Source organism: Pleurodeles waltl, chromosome 4_2, assembly GCF_031143425.1.
Source record: "Pleurodeles waltl isolate 20211129_DDA chromosome 4_2, aPleWal1.hap1.20221129, whole genome shotgun sequence".
Classification (NCBI taxonomy): domain Eukaryota; kingdom Metazoa; phylum Chordata; class Amphibia; order Caudata; family Salamandridae; genus Pleurodeles; species Pleurodeles waltl.
Window position 1 is genome coordinate 447,535,776 of NC_090443.1, and position 25,041 is coordinate 447,560,816.

Below are 25,041 nucleotides of genomic sequence, written 5' to 3' on the forward strand. Positions count from 1 at the left end.
CCCTCAGAAACTAGAGTAGCTTCAGTGTGGACCCTGATTTGCTCTGGGCACACTGTTGATCCCACTTGGAGACTAGCCATACCAGTGTTACCTGGATGGGAGTTTGGAGTGGAACCTTTCTTGGGACAGGCCTTGTCTCCAGTTTGGTGTCCATGCTGTTTACAGCTATGACACCAGGCCTTTTTGGGATCAAAGTTTTTACCCTTGTACCCATTGTTTTGTGAAGAGGCTCTGGGCCCACCCTCCTGTGCAGGTTTTTGGGGGCCTGTAGAAGACTCTTTACTATTTTTAGTTTTGGTTGTCTCATCACCCTTCTGCTGGGGAGTCTTTGTGACCCCTTTCTTTTGGTCACCCCCTGTTGAAGTCTTGGACACCCTTGTCTTGACCCAATGGTCCGCCTTCTTTCCCAATTCTTGGGGAGAAATTGGTCCTAGGTCTACCAGATGCTGATGCAGTTTATCATTGAAACAATTACTTAACAGGTGTTCTTTCACAAATAAATTGTACAGCCCATCATAATTACTTACACCACTGCCTTGAATCCAACCATCTAGTGTTTTCACTGAGTAGTCAACAAAGTCAACCCAGGTCTGGCTCGAGGATTTTTGAGCCCCCCTGAACCTAATCCTGTACTCCTCAGTGGAGAATCCAAAGCCCTCAATCAGGGTACCCTTCATGAGGTCATAAGATTCTGCATCTTGTCCAGAGAGTGTGAGGAGTCTATCCCTACACTTTCCTGTGAACATTTCCCAAAGGAGAGCACCCCAGTGAGATCTGTTCACTTTTCTGGTTACACAAGCCCTCTCAAAAGCTGTGAACCATTTGGTGATGTCATCACCATCTTCATATTTAGTTACAATCCCTTTAGGGATTTTCAACATGTCAGGAGAATCTCTGACCCTATTTAAGTTGCTGCCACCATTGATGGGTCCTAGGCCCATCTCTTGTCTTTCCCTCTCTATGGCTAGGATCTGTCTTTCCAAAGCCAATCTTTTGGCCATCCTGGCTAACTGGATGTCCTCTTCACTGGGGTTATCCTCAGTGATTTCAGAGGTGTTGGTCTCTCCTGTGAGGGAACCAGCATCTCTGACTATTATTTTTGGAGTCAGGGTTTGAGGGACCCTGTTCTCCCTAGATAGGACTGGTAGGGGGGAATTGTCCTCCAAGTCACTATCCTCTTCCTCTGAGTTGCCACCCTCAGAGGGGTTGGCCTTTTCAAACTCTGCCAAAAGCTCCTGGAGCTGTATTTTGGTAGGTTTGGGGCCCATTGTTATTTTCTTTAGTTTACAGAGTGACCTTAGCTCTCTCATCTGTAGATGGAGGTAAGGTGTGGTGTCGAGTTCCACCACATTCACATCTGTGCTAGACATTATGCTTCTAAAAGTTGGAATACTTTTTAAGAAACTAAAACTGATTCTAGAATCTAATTCAAACTTTTAACAGACTTTTAAACTCTAAAAGAAATGCTAAACAGGATCTAACACAAGGCCCTAGCAGGTCTTTTAAGAATTTAGAAAACTTTTCAAATTGCAAAAATCAATTTCTAATGACAATTTTGGAATTTGTCGTGTGATCAGGTATTGGCTGAGTAGTCCAGCAAATGCAAAGTCTTGTACCCCACCGCTGATCCACCAATGTAGGAAGTTGGCTCTGTATGTGCTATTTCAAAGTAAGGAATAGCATGCACAGAGTCCAAGGGTTCCCCTTAGAGGTAAAATAGTGGTAAAAATAGATAATACTAATGCTCTATTTTGTGGTAGTGTGGTCGAGCAGTAGGCTTATCCAAGGAGTAGTGTTAAGCATTTGTTGTACATACACATAGACAATAAATGAGGTACACACACTCAGAGACAAATCCAGCCAATAGGTTTTTATATAGAAAAATATCTTTTCTTAGTTTATTTTAAGAACCACAGGTTCAAATTCTACATGTAATAGCTCATTCGAAAGGTATTGCAGGTAAGTACTTTAGGAACTTCAAATCATCAAAATTGCATGTATACTTTTCAAGTTATTCACAAATAGCTGTTTTAAAAGTGGACACTTAGTGCAATTTTCACAGTTCCTAGGGGAGGTAAGTATTTGTTAGTTTTACCAGGTAAGTAAGACACTTACAGGGTTCAGTTCTTGGTCCAAGGTAGCCCACCGTTGGGGGTTCAGAGCAACCCCAAAGTCACCACACCAGCAGCTCAGGGCCGGTCAGGTGCAGAGTTCAAAGTGGTGCCCAAAACACATAGGCTAGAATGGAGAGAAGGGGGTGCCCCGGTTCCGGTCTGCTTGCAGGTAAGTACCCGCGTCTTCGGAGGGCAGACCAGGGGGGTTTTGTAGGGCACCGGGGGGGACACAAGTCCACACAGAAATTTCACCCTCAGCGGCGCGGGGGCGGCCGGGTGCAGTGTAGAAACAAGCGTCGGGTTCGCAATGTTAGTCTATGAGAGATCTCGGGATCTCTTCAGCGCTGCAGGCAGGCAAGGGGGGGGTTCCTCGGGGAAACCTCCACTTGGGCAAGGGAGAGGGACTCCTGGGGGTCGCTTCTCCAGTGAAAGTCCGGTCCTTCAGGTCCTGGGGGCTGCGGGTGCAGGGTCTCTCCCAGGCGTCGGGACTTTAGATTCAAAGAGTCGCGGTCAGGGGAAGCCTCGGGATTCCCTCTGCAGGCGGCGCTGTGGGGGCTCAGGGGGGACAGGTTTTGGTACTCACAGTATCAGAGTAGTCCTGGGGTCCCTCCTGAGGTGTTGGATCGCCACCAGCCGAGTCGGGGTCGCCGGGTGCAGTGTTGCAAGTCTCACGCTTCTTGCGGGGAGCTTGCAGGGTTCTTTAAAGCTGCTGGAAACAAAGTTGCAGCTTTTCTTGGAGCAGGTCCGCTGTCCTCGGGAGTTTCTTGTCTTTTCGAAGCAGGGGCAGTCCTCAGAGGATGTCGAGGTCGCTGGTCCCTTTGGAAGGCGTCGCTGGAGCAGGATCTTTGGAAGGCAGGAAACAGGCCGGTGAGTTTCTGGAGCCAAGGCAGTTGTCGTCTTCTGGTCTTCCGCTGCAGGGGTTTCAGCTAGGCAGTCCTTCTTCTTGTAGTTGCAGGAATCTAATTTTCTAGGGTTCAGGGTAGCCCTTAAATACTAAATTTAAGGGCGTGTTTAGGTCTGGGGGGTTAGTAGCCAATGGCTACTAGCCCTGAGGGTGGGTACACCCTCTTTGTGCCTCCTCCCAAGGGGAGGGGGTCACAATCCTAACCCTATTGGGGGAATCCTCCATCTGCAAGATGGAGGATTTCTAAAAGTTAGAGTCACCTCAGCTCAGGACACCTTAGGGGCTGTCCTGACTGGCCAGTGACTCCTCCTTGTTATTCTCATTATTTTCTCCGGCCTTGCCGCCAAAAGTGGGGCCTGGCCGGAGGGGGCGGGCAACTCCACTAGCTGGAGTGTCCTGCTGGGTTGGCACAAAGGAGGTGAGCCTTTGAGGCTCACCGCCAGGTGTGACAATTCCTGCCTGGGAGAGGTGTTAGCATCTCCACCCAGTGCAGGCTTTGTTACTGGCCTCAGAGTGACAAAGGCACTCTCCCCATGGGGCCAGCAACATGTCTCGGTTTGTGGCAGGCTGCTAGAACTAGTCAGCCTACACAGATAGTCGGTTAAGTTTCAGGGGGCACCTCTAAGGTGCCCTCTGTGGTGTATTTTACAATAAAATGTACACTGGCATCAGTGTGCATTTATTGTGCTGAGAAGTTTGATACCAAACTTCCCAGTTTTCAGTGTAGCCATTATGGTGCTGTGGAGTTCGTGTTTGACAGACTCCCAGACCATATACTCTTATGGCTACCCTGCACTTACAATGTCTAAGGTTTTGTTTAGACACTGTAGGGGTACCATGCTCATGCACTGGTACCCTCACCTATGGTATAGTGCACCCTGCCTTAGGGCTGTAAGGCCTGCTAGAGGGGTGTCTTACCTATACTGCATAGGCAGTGAGAGGCTGGCATGGCACCCTGAGGGGAGTGCCATGTCGACTTACTCGTTTTGTCCTCACTAGCACACACAAGCTGGCAAGCGGTGTGTCTGTGCTGAGTGAGAGGTCTCCAGGGTGGCATAAGACATGCTGCATCCCTTAGAGACCTTCCTTGGCATCAGGGCCCTTGGTACTAGAAGTACCAGTTACAAGGGACTTATCTGGATGCCAGGGTCTGCCAATTGTGGATACAAAAGTACAGGTTAGGGAAAGAACACTGGTGCTGGGGCCTGGTTAGCAGGCCTCAGCACACTTTCAATTGTAAACATAGCATCAGCAAAGGCAAAAAGTCAGGGGGCAACCATGCCAAGGAGGCATTTCCTTACACAGGGGTCCTAAATTCTAGGAGCAAGAGGCCTCACACATCCGTGGGATGTCATGCTTCATCATCGGCACTGCTCCTCGTCAGACCGGCACTGCAATGTCTGACGGGCACCACCCCTGGTGGGGGGGGCTCTTTGCCGGAGATCTTTTTTTAAATGGTGGTGCCGTGACCCCGAAGGTGAAAAAGTGACAAAGGAGATCAAAAGAAAGAGTGGTTAAAATTAGCTCTCAAAACCACCCCTGAGACAATAGTTTTATTAGACCAGATGGACGGTCAGGGCCAAGGTTAAAAAATGTATAGTCATAAGAGTGAAATTAGAAATTAAGATCAATCACTCTATAGGAAAAAATATATCAAAGGGAAGAGTCTGGAAATTTTCCAAAGCTTACCCTGTCATGGGTCAACATGTTTCGCATCCTGGTGGTCCATACGGATCCAGTGATTCTTCATCAGGACCTAGATGACTATGTGTATCTCCTAATTAAAAGGGCCACATATGCTTCCTTAGAAAGTGTACAAATTACTGAAGACCAGAGAAACCCCTGTTTAACCTGAGTACTTTCATTCACAGGGCGACAGTTAGGAATTATCGGTTCCTCATTTATGTAAGGGACTGTTACTTCTCCAAGGTATTCTCTGGTCTTCAGTAATTTGTACACTTTCTAAGGAAGCATATGTGGCCCTTTTAATTAGGAGATACACATAGTCATCTAGGTCCTGATGAAGCATCACTGGATCCGTATGGACCACCAGGATGCGAAACATGTTGACCCATGACAGGGTAAGCTTTGGAAAATTTCCAGACTCTTCCCTTTGATATATTTTTTCCTATAGAGTGATTGATCTCAATTTCTAATTTCACTCTTATGACTATACATTTTTTAACCTTGGCCCTGACCGTCCATCTGGTCTAATAAAACTATTGTCTCAGTGGCGGTTTTGAGAGCCAATTTTAACCACGCTTTCTTTTGATCTGCTTTGTCACTTTTTCACCTTCGGGGTCACGGCACCACCATTTAAAAAAAGATCTCCAGCAAAGAGCCCCCCCACCAGGGGTGGTGCCCGTCAGACATTGCAGTGCTGGTCTGACGAGGAGCAGTGCCGATGATGAAGCATGACATCCCACGGATGTGTGAGGCCTCTTGCTCCTAGAATTTAGGACCCCTGCCACTAGTTTCCGTTCTTTTTGGTTGGAACAGTGTATCATTTATATTTTGACGTTTCCATTAGGAGGATATACACTGGACCACAATTCCTCCTGATCCCTCTTTTTTGAGTGAATACATGGAAATCCTCTGAGAGAAGAAATGGTTTATAACTTGTAATCCTATTTCTCTCTCAGAGGAATCTCCATGGAATTCATGAGCACTAAATAGTCCTGCCCACATGTGGGGGACTTCGGAGTGCTTCTTCCAGTCACACTTTGTGAGTATCTTCACCTTACTTAGAGAGGTATGATGACTGGAGACGCTGGTCTAGATGGACAGTAGGCTCATGCTTTTATTTTTGAAAGCCACTCCACTGTCTTCTTGTGGATGATCTCCTCGAAAGCAAGCAAGAAGTTGCCATACTACTTCTCGGCAATTTGCTCCTCACTGAATGGGGATGTAATGCTTCACCTTGTTGTCTTTTTCGATCATTTTCTGTGGGAGACCTCAGAGGGTTAGAAAGAGGCACTAGTAGAGTGAGCAGCCTCTTCTCAGTCCTCCGCAGTCTCACCAGGCAGGGAATCTTGCATTTTCACCCTCCCCTTGGCCAAGCAGGCTAATCTCACTCTCTCAAGGTGCGCTTTAAGAGAGTGCTACAGTGACTACATCTTCTGGTGTCATGACTATCAGGAAAACAAAGGATACACATCCTGAGTGGGTATGTTGCCATTTTTTCTGCACTATTTTAGGCACTTTACTAAAATGGATGGCATTTTCCAAAAATAAAATGTAAAAAAATATATATTGTTTGACAGTGTCCTTACGGATGCCGAGTGTACCACTTTTAAAGTGCCTATGAAGTGAATTTGGGGAAAAAGAAAAAAGTCAGCGCTCTGTGCTCCAGAATCCTGTTAGCAGGAGCCAGAAAAAAACAGAACCGAGTCAAATGCCACCTAGAGCGCATGAAGGGACACTGGAGATCAAGGTCCCCGCAAAGGTGCAGAGTTCAAACGTTTCACGTTGCTCCCATCTATAGAGTTACATTTCGCTAACCTTCACTTTGAAAGAGAATAAAAATAATTTGTGAAAGATGTCACTTTTCATATATTTAGTGCCTTTCAAAGGATGGATTTTTTTTTTATTCCATTTTTTAAGTAAAATAATGGAATTGGCAATATAGCCTGTTTAAGTAGTTGCACAAAAATGTACAATGGAGTCACATATACCTCCTGGCCTTTCCAAAGTAAGGTGAAAATACTCCACAGAACGTTACTTTGGAAGAAATGCTCCAGGGTCTCCTCATGTGGGTGGGACCTTTTACTGATTCTGATTATCAATGGAGATCCTTTGAGAAACACTCTACAAGCTTTTTAGCACAAAAGCATCTTCGGTATTCTTTGCCCTTATTACTTTAAAGTCTCCTCTGCTTTAGGCACCTAACGTCTAAAACACTGCTTGCACATCTTCTGGCTCTCGATGTCCAGTTCCTACCTGCCTGAAGCTCAACCCAACAAACACAGAATTCCTGTTATCTGCAAGAATTCCAATAAGATATAGTACAAACCTCTCTCAATGACATGAACCTTAATGGCTTCGAACCCCACTTTCACCAATGCCAGGTCACTAAGAGTTACCCTGGACACCAACTTCATCCTCAAGAAACACTTTGTCAAAAAAGAAAAAAAAAAAAAAAAAACAGACACGCAGGTACCAGCAGTCTGTTCTAAAGTAAACATTTCTTCTAGAAAGCAACTCTGGTACTGCTGTTCAAGCCCTTGTACTCTCACGTCTGGACGATGATGCCTGACTCCATTGCCTCCGAGACCCCACAATGGCACCCCTTAGGGGCATCCTACACACCGCAGCATGCCTCATCAGGGCCTGATGAAATATGATCGCATCACCCATCTGATGGAATACCACTGGCTCCCCTTGCCGGCCAGCAGCAGCTTCAAACTAGCTGCATCATTTACAAAACCATCACACCGGACCCTTTTTCTTGCAGACAAGCTTAGTCTGCTGGCTCTCTCCACACTCACAGTCCGGCCCACCAACAGACTGCAGAGTAAGAGTAAAAAAGAAAAAACAAGGCAATTGGACCATGTATGTTCTTCTGCTTTTTGGCGAGGTTTGGGCTACAGATATAATGTACACATACAAACATATATACGTTGTCTACAAACAACCCTTTGAGTGCTAGCATGGAAGAGAGTGGAATGCCTTATACCAGTATGTTCTGTTACTCGTTCTCAATTGTATTTATTACACAGGCTGCATTTCACTGTACTGTTCAAAACTACCACTGTTATGCTTTTTTGTCTCTCTAGAATATGAACATCTTTGAAGATCAGTGGATAAATGCAAATGTTCTTTGCAGAGAAACTGGGAATCGGTGCATAGTGCTAAACAGAAAAAGTGGATCTCTCCACAGTGAGCTAAATAAAAAGAGGGTGTCTGAGCAAAGTCAGTTATTACTTTTGTATTTTTACTATGCAAAAAGCATTAATAAATCAGGTCTTTTGGCGCAGTACTGTAACACTCGAATATTTACTTTACCTTGGACCTAGAGATGAAAAGAAAGCATCCCGCCAGTAAGAGCCCTTGAAGAGTTGCTTGGAAATCGCTGAACTTCACACCTTCCAAATAAAGCACACTCTGGCTGTAGGCAAGGATGAGGGCATTCAGGGCCAGAATTTTAAACATCTGCAAGGTCGTCACTAGGGTGCATCGACCTTGTTTAATGACATGACAGACTGCAAACCGGGGACAAAAAGGCAAGCATAAGAAAGACAAATGGTCTTCGAGGCAAGCAAGCAAAAAAGCTTTTAAAAATGCTCTAGATTAAGTAATGTCAAAATCTACGTTAAGCATGCAACCAACTTTCAGGTCTAACACAAAAAAAAAAAAGTTATCTACCTGTTTATATTGTACTCCCAAAGATCCTTTTCTTAGGAATTCCACATCCACCTTCAGGGTTTATCCCAATTTATGCAAAACATGAAGTTAAAAGAATAATAAACGAACGCCTTTACATCTGTCTACATTCTCATCTGACCTCATTGAAAACAATAATCCTATATAGTTATCTTTCATAAACTCATGGTGAGACTTCATATTTGTCTTCAGGGAGAATCCGCACAGAAGCCAGAATCTATGAAATATGCAACAATTTAGAGAAAGCAGGAATGCTTTGAAGAAGACAAATGCCATTTGAAAACTACGATAATGTAAATTAGACTGAAAGAAGAAAATGCATCATAACCTAGTGGGTATCTGCGGTTGTGGCTAAGCAAGCCAAAATGGCAGTCAGCTAACACTGTAGCTCCGAACCAGTCCAACATTATCATGATTTATTCTCTGCCTTCGGGGGGCCATCCGGGATCCTGCGGCCCCATGAGAAGATTATGCAGCCCTGCGCTCCCCCTGGCGGGGTCCCACAATGAAATCTGTGCCCAGACTGGAGGACCACTGTAGAGGAGTAGCGAGGACTGTGGCTGCAGTGTGGAAGCGGGGCCTGACGGGCTCGCTGCCCTGAAGTGCAACACCACTCCCAGGCAATATCGACAATGAGGTGCACGCAGACCCGTGGGACGGCGGTGATGGGCAAGACCCTCCCTTTTCCTACAGCGGGGTCACCTGCGTCGAGGGACCAATAAGGGCAACGCAGAGCACTCGAACTAGCTGTGTGGCCTTCATAAACTGCCCCCTCGGCAGCAGATGTCGCAACCCAGGCGCACAGATTACCGAGACCCTTGAGAAGTAGGGTCTCCAGTAGGTAGGGGTGTGTGTATAGGTGTAGGGGTGTGTTTGTGTGTAGGTGTAGCGGTGTGTGTGTGTGTAGGTGTAGGGGTGTGTGTAGGTGTAGGGGTGTGTGTAGGTGTAGGGGTGTGTGTGTGTGGTGTATGTGTGTGGTGTGTCTCTCGACCTCCCTCTTGATTCCCCTGAAGGCCCCTGTGGGTGTGCTGAAGTAGACCTGGAGGCTAGTGCCTCCAATGGGAGTGCTGTGGCTGACAAGGATACTGTAGGGGTAAGACTGAGGTAGTAAACTTTATCGTACTTTGAGCCTACCCTCACCTTCGATCCCACAGAGTTGTAATGGAGGGCGACTGTTATGGCTGTTTTTATGATTATTGTTGTTCAGATGGCCAGATGTTGCTGGGCTGCTTTGAGCCGGGGAGTTGGGACACATGCTTCTTTTGTTATGTTTTTCAGTTTAAGCAGAGAGGATGTGAGGGTCCAGGTCAAACAGGATTACTTTAGAAGCCATCCCAGTCATTGGATGATCATCAAACTACTGCAGGTCGTTTTCACATCATCAAGCTATTGAAGTCATCAGCAAAGTTTAGAAACTTAAGCCTGATGATTCGAGGATGAATTGAAAATGAGTATCTGATGACTTCCCAAGGTATGACTATTACTGATGACTTCAGGAGGATTTAAGAATGAGTATCTAATTACTTCATAAGATCCAATGTGTTTTTTGATGATTTGAAAATATATATCTAAAACTCCACAAGCATCATTTCTTTCTAAAATGTTTTGAGAATGATTTGCTGATTACCCCAAGAATACACCCACTATTTTGGTTTCATTTTTTGTAAGACAGGTCCAACCTGCGGTGTGATTTTAGAATTATTTGCTGATTACTACTCAGTGAACACTATTTAGGCATTAAGAGTTTTCTTTAAATGCAAATTAGCATACAGTGTGCTTCATAAGATAAGTAAGAACACTCACAGGTAAATATGTTTGAGCTTATTTACATCATTTTATTTGAATAATCCGTATTAACAAGTATAGTGTGATAAAATGTTAAAAACATGTTAGTTTAGATTCCAATTGATCAATAGTAGGTAGGGCCAATGGGATTAGGCAGCAATAGAGTATGAAATTATTGGGCAGTATTGTCTAAATCATGCAGCCGGGAAAAACAAATTATAAATTTAAAGAATGCAAACTATACTGCACATTCTGTGAAATTTAGCCACTTGATATTTTAACAAGGGGTTGCAGACTCAGGCAACTTGAAACTTTACATGCTTTTTTAACTGTGTAAAGTGCAGTACTGCAAAGTAAAAAAAAATGGCAGCTTCAGTGAAATTCTGCAGCAGTGAGAAACCATTCCTGCAATGGTGACTTTTGCTTCTTGCCCATGGTCTCCAACAGAGACCCTACCAGAAACAGGTTTGCTACTCAGATTCTGAGTCCAACATTATGCACCATCGCCTGCTATCGAGCAAAGTCGCTTGGTCTTACTCCCCCATAGATATTGTCATCAGAGTTTGGGCATCACCCCAGATCCCACCTTCTCGCTGTCAACTGTCCTACCTTGGAAAGCCAAAGTAGGAGAGACCCTGATGCTGGAAAAAAGTCCAGCATACAAACTTCAGGCCAAGTGGCTAAAACAGTGCCTTGGTGAAGCAGGGAAGTAGCAGCACCTTAAGTTTTGTTACGCCTCTGGGTTTATGGTTTACTACAATGGTTTCTCTTCTGTACTCCAGCCAGGGCCGGCTCTAGGGCGGTGCGACCAGTGCCACCACACTGGGTGCTGACTTCAGGTGGGGGCGCAGTGGTTACAAGTAGATTATGGTTTTAAAAACACCTGTTGTGACGTTCCTTGCCTACAGACATTTTCAGGCAACAATAAATAGGTCAAGATAACTCTGGTGATTAATGTTCTGACTGGTGAGAGATCGGATTATCTAGTGGATTTTTTATGGTAGCGCAGAGGGTGAATATGCCTGCTGCAAACAACATGTACCATGCAGATTAAGGGGCATATTTATGAGCCCCTAGCGCCACCGGAGCGTTAGGTTTTGTGACGCTCCGGTGGCGCAATGCCCTGACACCAAACAGCTACTTACAACACATCCATTTTTCCTAGTCGCTCAAAGTTTATGCTCAACTATGCATCATCACTCGCATCGCACAGTTACTCTGAATATTACTCTTAACCAGTCTCCAACACTTGTTCATACAACATCCACCGTTGAGACGCCCATTAACAACTCAGTGATTCACATCATATACCTTCAACCACTCACATTAACACTTTCATTACAATCTCTTTGCCCTACCCCTACAAGCCAATAACAAAACAACTTGCAATGCTTTTCACATATTTCACTACACCATTCACTTCTGTAACACCAGAAACCTGCAAACCCATTAAATCATAATTGACCTGCTCCTCATCTCAAGCTATTCACAGGAACACTCACATCTGTCCCCTTCTCCCAGTAATAATATTTACTGGCACATCTCAGAAGCGTTATAACATCCTCTGAACATACATACCAACAGACTCTCACTCAAAACCTCTCTACGTGCTCCTCTCCCACTGTCATTACTATCTACCTATCACTGCTGAGACACATCCTGTCAGAACTAAAGGAGTTAATGGTTAGTGAGATTGAGATAACACCACCTGAAGTAGTAGTGACATTGTGAAATAGTCTGCTCCCATCCCCTAGTTGCCATTGTGTCATTTGTAGGAATCTGCTTCCATCCCCTAGTTGTCATGAAGTCATCATGGAATAATGTGCCCTCACCCTATGGTTGTCATGGAGTCATCTTGAAGTAATCTATCCCCATTCCCTAGCTGTCACAGACTCATCACAAAGTAACCTGCTTCCATCTACTTGTTGCTATGGAGTCATCATGAAGTAATCTATCCCCATTCCCTAGCTGTCACTGTTGGCCCGAAGCTGGAGGCCCTGTACAAGGAAGCGCATGATCTGGGACACTGCCAGGACTTGACAAGAGACTCCCTGGTTGTGCTGTTGCCCAACGCTAAATTGCCAGAGGCTGGCACAGCAGACTTCAGATCTCTCTCAATGCTTAGTACTACTTCAAGGTCTTGAGCAAGCTCTTATCCTCCTAATTGGGCCTATGCATGACAGACCTGATACACACTGATCAGAATGGGTTTACAATACCTCCCACACTCTCCGGCTGCTGCATAACATTGTCCACAACCAGGATGGGAAAGACTCTCCCACAGACCATGATCATGTCAATAGACCTAAAAAAGGCCTTTGATACCATGTGATGGGACTTCCTAGAAGCAGTCATGCTCCATATGGGGCTGGGCACAGGATGGGTTACTGGTTGCAGTTGTATTCTAAGCCCACAGCCATGGTGAAAACTGGTTGCCCCATCTTGGATTCTTACAAAATCTTTCAAGGCACGAGAGTGTGTTGCCCACTGTCCCCACTACTCTTTGCCCTGGCTATCGAACAGTTGGCAGTGTACTTTCAGATGGAATGCCAGTGTAATGGACTCACTGTAGAGGGAGAGGAACATATAATCTCCCTTTAAGCAGACAACCTTATGATTTACCTGCGGAACGAGGAAGATAGTATTGGCTTTGCCTTGCGGCTCCTCAAAGAGTATGGGGCTTTCTCCAGATTGTTGGTAAAACAGAGCCAAGACGTGTGTATTCCCTGTGATGTGCAAAACTTACAGACCCTTCAAATATCTAGGTATTCACGTTTATCATGAACCTTCTGATTTACAGGAGGGCAATCTGGCCAAGGCAATGCGATCCCTACAATCTTGTGTCCCCCTCCATCGCTCCCTAAGACTGCCCATTATGGCGCATATAGCTCTCTGAGATGGTTATGCTCCCATGGCTGCTTTATTATTTCACAAACTTGCCTGTGAGTTCTGGTGTCGTGGTTTTGACAGTTTTATTCCCTCTTAAGGTAGCTTATCTGGGATGGAGGCAGTCAGAGGGTCTTGCTAGCCACCCTGTGCCGGCTGCCTCTGGAATGAAGACTCTGTGTCCCTGACTTCAAACTATACCACCTGGCAGTACAGCATCAGTTGATAACACTGTGGCTTGATAGATCACAAATACATGAGCTAGGCCAGATAGAGGCTGAACCCAATCAGGGGACATTACTCACAAAAATGCTATGGCCAGCACTGAGGCTCCCACAACAGGACCCCTCATAGCCACAGTCTTGAGATGTTGGTGTTGCTGTGTTAAGTGGATAGAAGGCAAGGCGCTTTATGCCCCTGAACTCCTGTTGGTGCAGATACCACACGGAGACCCACTCACATACTTTAGGGACAGATGAACCCCTGGACTGAGGTGGGGATGGTAACAGTGAGCGACTGCTAACTGTTGGGCCCCCTCATCCTATGCCAGACATGGAGCAGATAACTTTGCCGGCAGACCAATTCCCTAAATATGAGGTGCTCTCACAAGTGTTCTAAGACTTCTGGGGCCAGTGAGAGGGCGGACCTGTGACCCACCAAAATGTTTCAGCAACTATTGATGATGGGGACAGGGAGACACCTGATCACATGGTTCTACAGGGCTCTAAACAATGATGGCTGGGAAGCACCTAGAGGCCCTGAGGGAATGCTGGACTGCTGTACCGGGCCAAGACATCTTGGGTGCTCAATGGAGAAGACTGTTAGCATACCCTCAGAAGGTATCCTGCAACACCCACCTAAAATATATCCAGTAGAATTACACACATACATCATACTTGGTGCAGTGTAGGATTGGGGTGATTTACGGTGGTGAGCCCTGGCCATGCCCAGTTGTGCAGCACTGGATGTGGACTTCATCCACATGACGTGGGGCGTGCTCATCTGCAGGTGTTCTTGGGGGACAGTCTTAGCACGACTAAACAACCCTGAACCACATCCTTGAGACATCTATTGAAGTCTGCCTTTTGGGCAGGCCTAAACAAATTAGGGAATAGGTTTCTAGATCTGGCCATGATACTGGCAAAGAGGAGAATAGCCATGGCATGGAAACTGTCAGGGGGGCCAAGAGTTCAGACATGGACTAGACACAAAATGCTGTGGGCCCAGGCTGAAGATAGAGCGCTGAAAAAGAAGAAGGCCCCATAGCAGGCTTGTGGACAGAGTTGGTTGATGAGTGGGCGCACCCATTGGACATAGACCACCTGATGGAGGAACCCCAGGGCGGGGGATGTGGGCCGGAATACTACTGACGGAAGAGATCCAGAGGCATGTGTGAATGAGGGAAGAGTGCCCAGGGTTTGGAGAAGAGGGGGATGCTGGACGTAATAGGTCATAGTTTAGGGCATTCAATGTGCTAAGCCATGAGACAACTACATACTGGACGCTCATGTGAGTGACAGACTGATCCACTGGCGGCTTGGAATCCATACAGAGAGCCCTGGCCTGGATTTTTGCACAGACAGATGGGGCATCAGGCAAATCCAGCTAGCACACTTGTAGGGTACTGTAGCAAAGTGGGAAGAAATAGGTCTGCATGCCACATTTCAGTTTCATACACCAGGATTCAGGATAGGTAGGACCACACTGGGGCAGACATTAGAAAGCTGAGAAATGATGTCCAATTGAGCAGGTCCTGCATCTTGCTCCCCTGCAGCTTCTTGCCCACTCTCAGACTGTTGCCTCAGAGCCCTGCTCTGTTCTGCTGCTGCCCCGGCCATCTGTATCCCCCCCTTGTAACTGTACTGTTTTGCCCTTCTCATGCTGCATTAGTGTTATGTGTCACTGCTGCCTACCTTGCACCTTCGTGATTGCACCATTATTGCCGTTTTCATACTGTGTTTCGTGTTGTTTCTGTCTTCCCCCTTAGTGTATTTACTGTATTATCTCGTCATATTGCACTTTTGATCCTGTTGCCACTTAGTTATCATTTTGTCCGAGTACCATACTGTATTGCTCTCATCTTGACTTCTGTGTGCCGATTCGCTGTCCTACTGCCTGCATAGTTGCCCATCTGTCACTGTTTGGTGATTACTGCCGCTTTCCCCTGCCCCCCAACTGCACCACCCACTTCCTGCCTTTTTCTACCCCACCCCCCAACCCCCTCGCCCTCCGAACTTGCTTAATGGCGGTCACTGTGCAGTGGGCACGCCAAAGGCAAGCATGTCTGCGCCTCAACTGTGTCCAGCGCCAGGATCTACCGCCCAGCGCCGTTACACCCTAGATGACCGCCTAAGCCTCAAGTCAAAGACCCAGAACACCCACTGCAGATTCGTCTTGATCCACAAAAGGACTCTTTTCCTTCTGCAACTTCCACTTCTCTTGCAACGTAGAAACAACCTCAGCACCTTCACAACAGACTACCAGCCACAAACCACAACTCCACTGCGTCCTACTCAATGTCCGATCCCTCTGAGATCTGGGACACAATCACCACCCTCACGTCCAACATAATGTTCATCACTGAAACCTGGCTCACCCCAAAGCCACACAAGACATCGCAACCGCGACCCTCTCTGGACACAAGATAATCCACCGCAACCGCCCCAACAGACACGGCAGAGGCATCACCATCATCCCCAAGGACTCCCTACAATGTACCGCCACTGGCTACGACAACACTGATCATGGAACACCAACTTCCAGATCAAATCAAACACTAAAACCACCGTCAGAGGAACCCTCACCTACATCCCTCCCCCATACTGCACCCCAACTTCTGCAACCACATCTCAGACTTCATTGCCCCTTGGCAATCAACTCCAACTACTACATCGTCTTAGGAGACCTGAACTTCCACCTAGAAGACCTAAACAACTCCAACTCTGCCTCACTCCTTGAAAACATGAGCAACATCGGCCTCTCCCAGCTGGTCACCAGGCCCACCCACACCACCAAAGTAACCTGGACCGACCAAAACATCTTACACTTCACCATTGATCGACCACACAACTCCTCAACCAAAACCCCCACGCTACAACAGGGGAAAAGTCACCCACACCCCCCTAGATAACCACCCTCATGTGCTCCATATGCAGCCCTGCAGATACCCTCGAAGTACATGTCCAGAGCCTCTCCAGCTGGCTCTTGGCCACCGCTGACAGTCGACCACTGAAAAACACTAAAAGCAACAATACCACCAAGCAAGCCACATGGTTCACCCCAGAACTACAGACCCTCAAATGAGACGCCCGCCAACCTAGACTCCTCCAGATCTGCCCTCAAAACTTACCACCACCGTCTCAGAGGCACCAAGAAAGAATCACTCATCACTTGCATCGAGGCAAACACCAGCCATGCCAGGAAACTCTTCAGCATAGTCAAGAGAATTCTCCTGCCCCACTACCGCTGAAAACACTATCCACCCCTCCCAAGCCCTCTGCGACGAACTTTCAAACTACTTCCACCTCAAAACTGCTGACATCTACAGCAACTTCGACCCCCCCCAGCCCACCACCCTTGAACTCCCTCGCACCCCAACCCTCTCCTGCTGGATCCCCCTTTGGAAGCAGCTCCCCTCCCAAGACACCATCGCCATAATGACCTTTGGATCCACTCGGACCCCGGCCCGCACCATTTCCACCACCTGGGAAAATAAGTAATCGGAGCACCTTGTAGGAAGCTGGCTCTGTATGTACTATACCAAAGTAAGGTATAGTGTGCAGAGTCCCCAGAGGACTTACAGAGGCTAAAGTAGATAATACTAATGCTTTCTTTAGTGGTATTGTTTGAGTAGTTAGGCTTATCAGAGGGTAGTGCTAAGCATTTGTTGTACACACAGCCAAGAAATGAGGCACACACTCACGACTAACTCAAGGCCAATGTATATATATAAAAAAATATACTTTGTTACTTTACTTCCAGAACCAAAATAATCTTTGTTGCAGGTAAGTACAGTTTCAAGAATGTATCATTTTTAAGTATCAAATGCACAGTTAATTGAAATTCACTGATAATGAAAATGTCACTTACCCAGTGTACATCTGTTCGTGGCATTAGTCGCTGCAGATTCACATGTTTCGCACAGTCCGCTGCCTGGTGTTGGGCTCGGAGTATTACAAGTTGTTTTTCTTCGAAGAAGTCTTTTTTGGTCACGGGACCGAAGGACTCCTCCCTCTTCGGCTCCATTGCGCATGGGCGTCGACTCCATCTTAGATTGTTTTCCCCGCAGAGGGTGAGGATGGAGTTGTTTGCTATAAATAGTGCCCATGCAATGGAGTGAATACGTATGTACATAAAAAGTTTATAATAATTATTTACAAATGTACAAATGTTTAAGATTTAAGATCTACTTCTAAACGGCTACAGGCTTCCCGGGGAGGTGGGAGGGCACATGTGAATCTGCAGCGACTAATGCCACGAACAGATGTACACTGGGTAAGTGACATTTTCAGTTCGATGGCATATGTTGCTGCAGATACACATGTTTCGCATAGACTATAAAGCAGTTACCTCCCCTAAAAGCGGTGGTTTAGCCTGTAGGAGTTGAAGTAGTTTGGAATAATGTTCTTAGTACAGCTTGGCCCACTGTAGCTTGTTGTGCATTTAGTACATCTACACAGTAGTGTTTAGTAAATGTATGAGGCGTAGACCAGGTTGCAGCCTTACATATTTCGCTCATAGGAATGTTTCCTAGAAAGGCCATTGTAGCACCTTTCTTTCTGGTTGAGTGTGCCTTTGGTGTAATAGGCAATTCTCTTTTGGCTTTAAGATAGCATGTTTGAATACATCTGACTATCCATCTAGCAATGCCTTGTTTAGAGATTGGATTTCCTATGTGTGGTTTTTGAAAAGCTATGAACAGTTGTTTTGTTTTCCTGATTAGCTTTGTTCTGTCAATGTAGTACATTAGTGCTCTTTTGATGTCTAATGTATGTAGTGCCCTTTCAGCCACGGAATCTGGTTGTGGGAAGAACACTGGCAATTCTACTGTTTGATTTAAATGGAATGGCGAGATTACTTTTGGTAGAAATTTTGGATTTGTTCTTAGAACTATTTTATTTTTGTGTATTTGAATAAATGGTTCTTGTATGGTAAATGCCTGTATTTCACTTACTCTTCTGAGGGATGTGATTGCAATGAGAAATGCGACTTTCCAGGTTAGATATTGCATTTCACAGGAATGCATGGGTTCGAAAGGTGGACCCATGAGTCTTGTTAAGACGATGTTAAGGTTCCATGAAGGAACTGGTGGTGTTCTTGGTGGTATAATTCTTTTTAGCCCTTCCATGAATGCTTTAATAACTGGTATTCTAAATAGAGACGATGAATGAGTAGTTTGTAGGTAAGCAGATATTGCTGCGAGGTGTATTTTTATAGATGAAAAAGCGAGATTCGCTTTTTGCAAATGTAGTAAGTATCCCACTATGTACTTTGTAGAGGCATGCAATGGTTGGATTTGATTGGTATGGCAGTAGCAAACAAATCTTTTCCACTTAGATGCATAGCAGTGTCTAGTGGAAGCTTTTCTAGCTTGTTTTATGACCTCCATACATTCTTGTGTGAGGTCTAAGTGTCCGAATTCTAGGATTTCAGGAGCCAAATTGCCAGATTCAATGATGCTGGGTTTGGATGCCTGATCTGTTTGTGTTGTGTTAACAGATCTGGTCTGTTGGGTAGTTTGACATGCGGTACTAGTGAAAGGTCTAGTAGAGTTGTATACCAAGGTTGTCTTGCCCATGTGGGTGCTATCAGTATGAGTTTGAGTTGGTTTTGACTCAACTTGTTTACTAGATATGGAAGGAGAGGGAGAGGGGGAAAAGCGTATGCAAATATCCCTGACCAACTCATCCATAGAGCATTGCCTTGTGATTCGCGGTGTGGGTACCTGGATGCGAAGTTTTGGCATTTTGCGTTTTCTTTTGTTGCGAACAAATCTATCTGGGGTGTTCCCCAAATTTGAAAGTACTTGTTCAGAACTTGGGGGTGAATTTCCCATTCGTGGACTTGTTGGTGGTCTCGCGAAAGGTTGTCTGCTAGTTGGTTTTGGATCCCTGGAATAAATTGTGCTATTAGGCGAATGTTGTTGTGAATCGCCCACTGCCATATTTTTTGTGTTAGGAGACAAAATTGTGTTGAGTGTGTTCCTCCTTGTTTGTTTAAATAATACATTGTTGTCATGTTGTCTGTTTTTACAAGAATGTATTTGTGTGTTATTATGGGTTGAAAGGCTTTTAACGCTAGAAATACTGCTAACAGTTCTAGGTAATTGATATGAAATTTTGTTTGGTGTACATCCCATTGTCCTTGAATGCTGTGGTGATTGAGGTGTGCTCCCCACCCTGTCATGGAAGCATCTGTTGTTATAATGTATTGAGGCACTGGGTCCTGAAATGTCCGCCCTTTGTTTAAATTGTTGCTGTTCCACCATAGAAGCGAGAGGTATGTTTGGCGGTCTACCAACACCAGATCTTGAAGTTGACCCTGTGCCTGTGACCATTGTGATGCTAGGCACTGTTGTAAGGGTCGCATGTGTAGTCTTGCGTTTGGGACAATGGCTATGCATGATGACATCATGCCTAGAAGTTTTAGCACAAATTTTGCTTGTATCTTTTGGTTTGGAAACATAGCACTTACCACCTTGTGGAATGCTTGCACTCTTTGTGGACTTGGAGTGGCAATTCCTTTTGATGTGTTGATGGTTGCCCCTAGATATTGTTGTGTCTGACACGGTTCTAGGTGTGATTTTGTATAGTTGATGGAGAAACCCAGTTTGTGAAGGGTTTGTATGACATATGTGGTGTCGTTTGTGCACTTTTTTACTGTGTTGGTCTTGATTAGCCAATCGTCTAGGTAAGGAAACACATGTATCTGTTGTCTCCTGATATGTGCTGCTACTACTGCTAGACATTTTGTGAATACTCTTGGTGCAGTTGTTATTCCGAATGGCAACACCTTGAATTGGTAATGTATTCCTTTGAATACGAACCTTAGGTACTTTCTGTGAGAAGGGTGTATCGGTATATGAAAGTACGCATCTTTTAGGTCTAATGTGGTCATGTAATCTTGCTGTTTGAGCAGTGGAATGATGTCTTGTAGTGTGACCATGTGAAAGTGGTCCGATATGATGTAGGTATTTAGTGTCCTGAGATCTAATATTGGTCTTAATGTTTTGTCTTTTTTTGGAATTAGAAAGTACAGGGAGTAAACTCCTGTGTTTTTTTGTTGTACTGGTACTAACTCTATTGCATCCTTTTGCAGTAGTGCTTGAACTTCTAGTCCTAAAAGTTCTAAATGTTGTGGTGACATTTTGCGTGTTTTTGGAGGGATGTTTGGTGGGAATTTGTGGAATTCTATGCAATAGCCATGTTGGATTATTGCGAATACCCAATTGTCTGTTGTAATCTGCTGCCAAGATTGGTAGAATTGGCTTAGTCTTCCCCCCACTGGTGTTGAGTGAAGGGGTTGTGTGACTTGAAAGTCACTGTTTAGGTGGAGGTGTTTTTGGAGTCTGGAATCTTCCCCTACTCCTTGGGAATTGACCCCCTCTATATCCCCTGAAACCTCCCCTTTGGAATGAACCCTGATATGGTGTGGTCCTTGTTTGTTGGCTGGTGGTGTCTGTGGGTTGGCCACGAAACCCCCCTCTAAATGGAGTTTTTCTAAAAGAGCCTCTGCTCTGCGGGGAGTAGAGTGCGCCCATGGCTTTGGCCGTGTCTGTGTCCTTTTTAAGTTTTTCAATGGCTGTGTCCACTTCAGGGCCAAAAAGTTGTTTCTCGTTGAAGGGCATATTAAGGACAGCCTGCTGGATTTCAGGTTTGAAGCCTGAAGTGCAGAGCCAAGCGTGTCTCCTTATGGTGACAGCAGTGTTGACTGTTCTCGCTGCAGTATCGGCTGCGTCCATTGAAGAGCGGATTTGATTGTTTGAGATCGTTTGTCCCTCTTCAACTATTTGCTGCGCCCTTTTTTGGTATTCCTGGGGAAGATGGTCTATGAGAAGTTGCATCTCATCCCAGTGTGCGCGGTCATATCGGGCCAGCAGCGCTTGAGAATTTGCGATGCGCCACTGGTTGGCTGCCTGTGATGCTACTCTTTTTCCTGCCGCATAAAATTTTCTGCTTTCTTTGTCCGGAGGTGGGGCGTCGCCAGATGTATGGGAATTTGCTCTTTTGCGAGCTGCCCCTACTACTACGGAGTCAGGTGGTAACTGCGAAGTAATAAACACTGGGTCTGTGGGTGGTGGTTTGTATTTCTTATCCACCCTTGGGGTGATGGCTCTTGATTTTACGGGCTCTTCAAAAATTTGTTTTGCGTGCCGTAACATCCCTGGTAGCATTGGGAGACATTGATATTGGCTATGTGTAGCCGAGAGGGTGTTAAATAAAAAATCATCCTCTATAGGATCGGAGTGCAGTTGGACATTGTGGAATTCTGCTGCCCTAGCCACCAGTTGCGAGTATGAGGTACTGTCCTCTGGCGGTGACGGCTTTGTGGGGTATGAATCGGGATCATTGTCCGGCACTGGGGTGTCATATAGGTCCCAAGCGTCTTGATCCTGATTATCTTGACTTATGGTAGTTTGCGCTGGTGAGTGCATTTGTGGCGGTGTTTGCGCCGGCGATGCCTGTTGTGGTGGAGAGGGCGGAGGCGTGACTTTTTTAACCACTTTGGCTTGTGGTTGTGCGTCATCCTTGAGAAGTCCGATCCTTCTTTTTCTCATTATTGGGGGAAAGGTTGATATCTTCCCTGTGTCTTGCTGGATGTACAGTCTCTTTTGTGTGTAATCTGATTCTACACTTTGGAGCTCTTGTCCAAATCTGTGCATCTGGCCACTTATTCCTTGTTCCTCTGTGTAGGATGGAGGTGTGGAACTTTTCAGCGCCGAGAGAGAATCTTTTTTCGGCTTCGGCACCAACAGAATTTTTGTGGCTTTCGGCAGTGTGTCTCGGTGCCGATGTTTTTCGGTGCCGGCATCTTGTTTTTGCCTCTCGGAGCCGCTATCTCGGCTCCGAGGTTGCTCCATGGCGGTCCCTCGACCGGAGTCGGGTGTCTTCGCTATGGGAGTGCCCTTTTTCGGCGCCTTCGACGGCTCGCCGGTTTTATGGGTCGAGCCATGGCCTGTTGGCAGTGGCGTCCCTTGGGCTTTTGTCTTCTCGATGGTTTTAATTTTCGACGTCTTACTCACTGTTTGTTGCTGTTGTTCGACGTCGGAGTATCCGGATTCTGATTCCGGAACCGAGAATGTTTCCTCTTCGTCGTCGAAACGTTGTTTTGTCGGCGTGGACGCCATTTGTAGACGCCTGGCTCTTCGGTCCCGGAGTGTTTTTCTGGACCGGAAGGCTAGACAGGCCTCACAGGTATCCTCCTTGTGCTCGGGGGACAAGCACAAGTTACAGACCAAGTGCTGATCTGTATAAGGATACTTACTGTGACATTTTGGGCAGAAACGAAACGGGGTCCGTTCCATCGGCTTCGATGTCGCACGCGGTCGGGCCGACCAGGCCCCGATGGGGGATCGAAGCTACCCCAAAGTTTTCCGATGATCGGTGTCGATGTACCTAACTATCCTGATACCGAACGGAACAATACCGACGCTTTCTTCCGAGATTCTGACTAACTTTCCGAACCGAAACACGGAGCGAAAAGGAATACGTCCGAACCCGACAGCGGAAAAAAACAATCTAAGATGGAGTCGACGCCCATGCGCAATGGAGCCGAAGAGGGAGGAGTCCTTCGGTCCCGTGACCAAAAAAGACTTCTTCGAAGAAAAACAACTTGTAATACTCCGAGCCCAACACCAGGCAGCGGACTGTGCGAAACATGTGTATCTGCAGCAACATATGCCATCGAACATAAGCTTTCAGGTAAGTAATACTTTTCAATATCAGAAGTTGACAGTGCAATTTTCATTGAAGACAATGCAGTCCTGGGGGGAAAAAGTAAATACACAGTCTACAGGTAAGTTCTCAACTTACAGTACCAGTCTTCAGGGGTTAAGGTGTCCACAGGGCAAAATTTAAGAAGACACCAAGGGTGCACCTCCAGCAACACAGGGGTCAGCCAGGTGAAGAGGTCAAAGTTAGTGTCGGGCACCCAATGGAATCCTATGGTGGGATGGGGGCACTCTGAAGTGAATGGTTTGCAGGTAAGTACCCCCAGTTTCAGGGCACTGGTCCTGGGAGGTTTAGATCAGCACTGAGGGGCCACAGATAAGCACCAAACACACCCTCAGTGGCGGCACAGTGCAGGGTGTAAACACAGTAGTTTTAAATGGAAAACTCCGGGTTCACAAAGAGGCTGCAGGCTCGGTCCAGGGGGTAGGCTGAAGAAGACCAATGGCTGGACAGGTAACTTGAGGCTCTCTGAACATCGATGGACCGTCAGCTGGGTTCCCCAAGGCCAGGGGGCTGCTGGTGCAGGGGTACCTTTAGGTGTCTGGTATCTTTACCTGATCCGGTCTCTGTCAGGGGCGTCCTTCAGGATTCAGGCATCGTCGTGTTGGCCAGGAGAGGTCAAGCTGGGCTACTGGAGGTCGGAACCACATGGGAACCCTCTCTGGTCAGGTGGACCATCTGGACTCGGGCAGTGGGCATCAGGTACAGAGTGAGCAGGACTCGTGGACCCGGACGGCTCTGGAGTCCAGGTTGGAGGCTCCTTTGTGGAAAAAACACTGTCCTCTGGAGATCTTGGTCTTTAGGGAAGGCAGGCAGTCATCTGGGGGTTTGTAGAGGTCGCTGGTCCTGCAGAACGGGTCATCTTCTTGTAGCAGGAGTCTTGCAGACAGGCGGTAGGGCTGGGGCTGGGGCCAAGTCAGTTGTGGTCTGGAGTCTTCACTGCTGGTGCAGCACTTCAGTCCTTCTCCTTTAGGCCTCCAGGAATCTGCACAGCAAGGTTCAGTGGGGTCTCCAAATGCTAGATTTAGGGGCATTACGGGGTCAGATAGCAGTAGTCGATGGCTACACCCTTACTGTACCCACTCCCTTAGGGGTTGGGGGGGGGGGGGGGAGAACATACTTAACCCTCTTGGCTATCACCCTGCAAAACAAGATGGAAGATTCTGCCAGGAGGGGTTCACCTCAGCTCTGGGCACCCTAGGGATGGTCCCAGCTAACGTGGACACTCCTCCTGGCGTTTACTAAATTCCTGCTGCAAAAAGTGGGGTTTGGTCCAGGGTGGGGGCAGGCATCTCCACTTGCAGGAGTGGCCAGAGACAGCAGAACAAAGGGCAGGAGCCTTTGAGGCTCACCACCAAGTGTTGCTGTTCTTGCAGCGTGGAGGTGTGAAGCACTTCCACCTAGAGCAGGCTTTGCCCCTGACTTCTGAGAGCACATAGGCTCCCAACCCATGGGGTCATAAAGTTGTCTGGTAGTGGAAGGCTGGCATAGACCGGTCGGCCACATACTAGAGAGTTGGGAGAAATTCAGAGGGCATCTATAAGATGCCCTCTGTGTGCATTTTACAATAAATACAACACTGCCATCAGTGTGGGTTTATAGAGCGGAGAAGTTGGATGCCAAACTTCCCAACCTTCAGTGAAGCCATCATGGAGCTGTGGAGTTTGTAAGGCCAAATTCCCAGCCCATGCACTCTATATGGCTACACTGCACTTGCAGGGTCTAAGAATGGACTTGAACACTGTAGGGGCATATTGCTCATGCAGCTATGCCTCACCCGTGGTGTAGTGCACCTTGCCTTAGGGCTGTAAGGCCTGCTAGACAGGTGACTTACCTATGCCACAGGCAGTGGTTTGTGGGCAAGGCACCCAGAGAGGGATGCCATATCAATTTTACCTTTTCTTTCTACCAACACACCCAATCTGCAATGGCAGTATGTATGTGTTAGGTGAGGGGTTCCTTAGGGTGGCATACTACATGCTGCCGCCCTTAGGGGCACTCTCTATCCACAGGGCCCTTG

At 46.7% G+C, this 25,041-nt stretch overlaps 1 protein-coding gene across 1 annotated transcript in view; it reads right to left on the reverse strand.

The window, feature by feature from the left end:
* ATP13A1 (ATPase 13A1) overlaps positions 1-25,041 on the reverse strand; it is a 381,010-nt gene that overhangs the window by 80,320 nt on the left and 275,649 nt on the right. Inside the window, exon 22 of the mRNA XM_069231770.1 lies at positions 8,023-8,219. Coding sequence (XP_069087871.1) covers positions 8,023-8,219 — 197 coding nt within the window. The remainder of the gene's footprint in view (positions 1-8,022; positions 8,220-25,041) is intronic.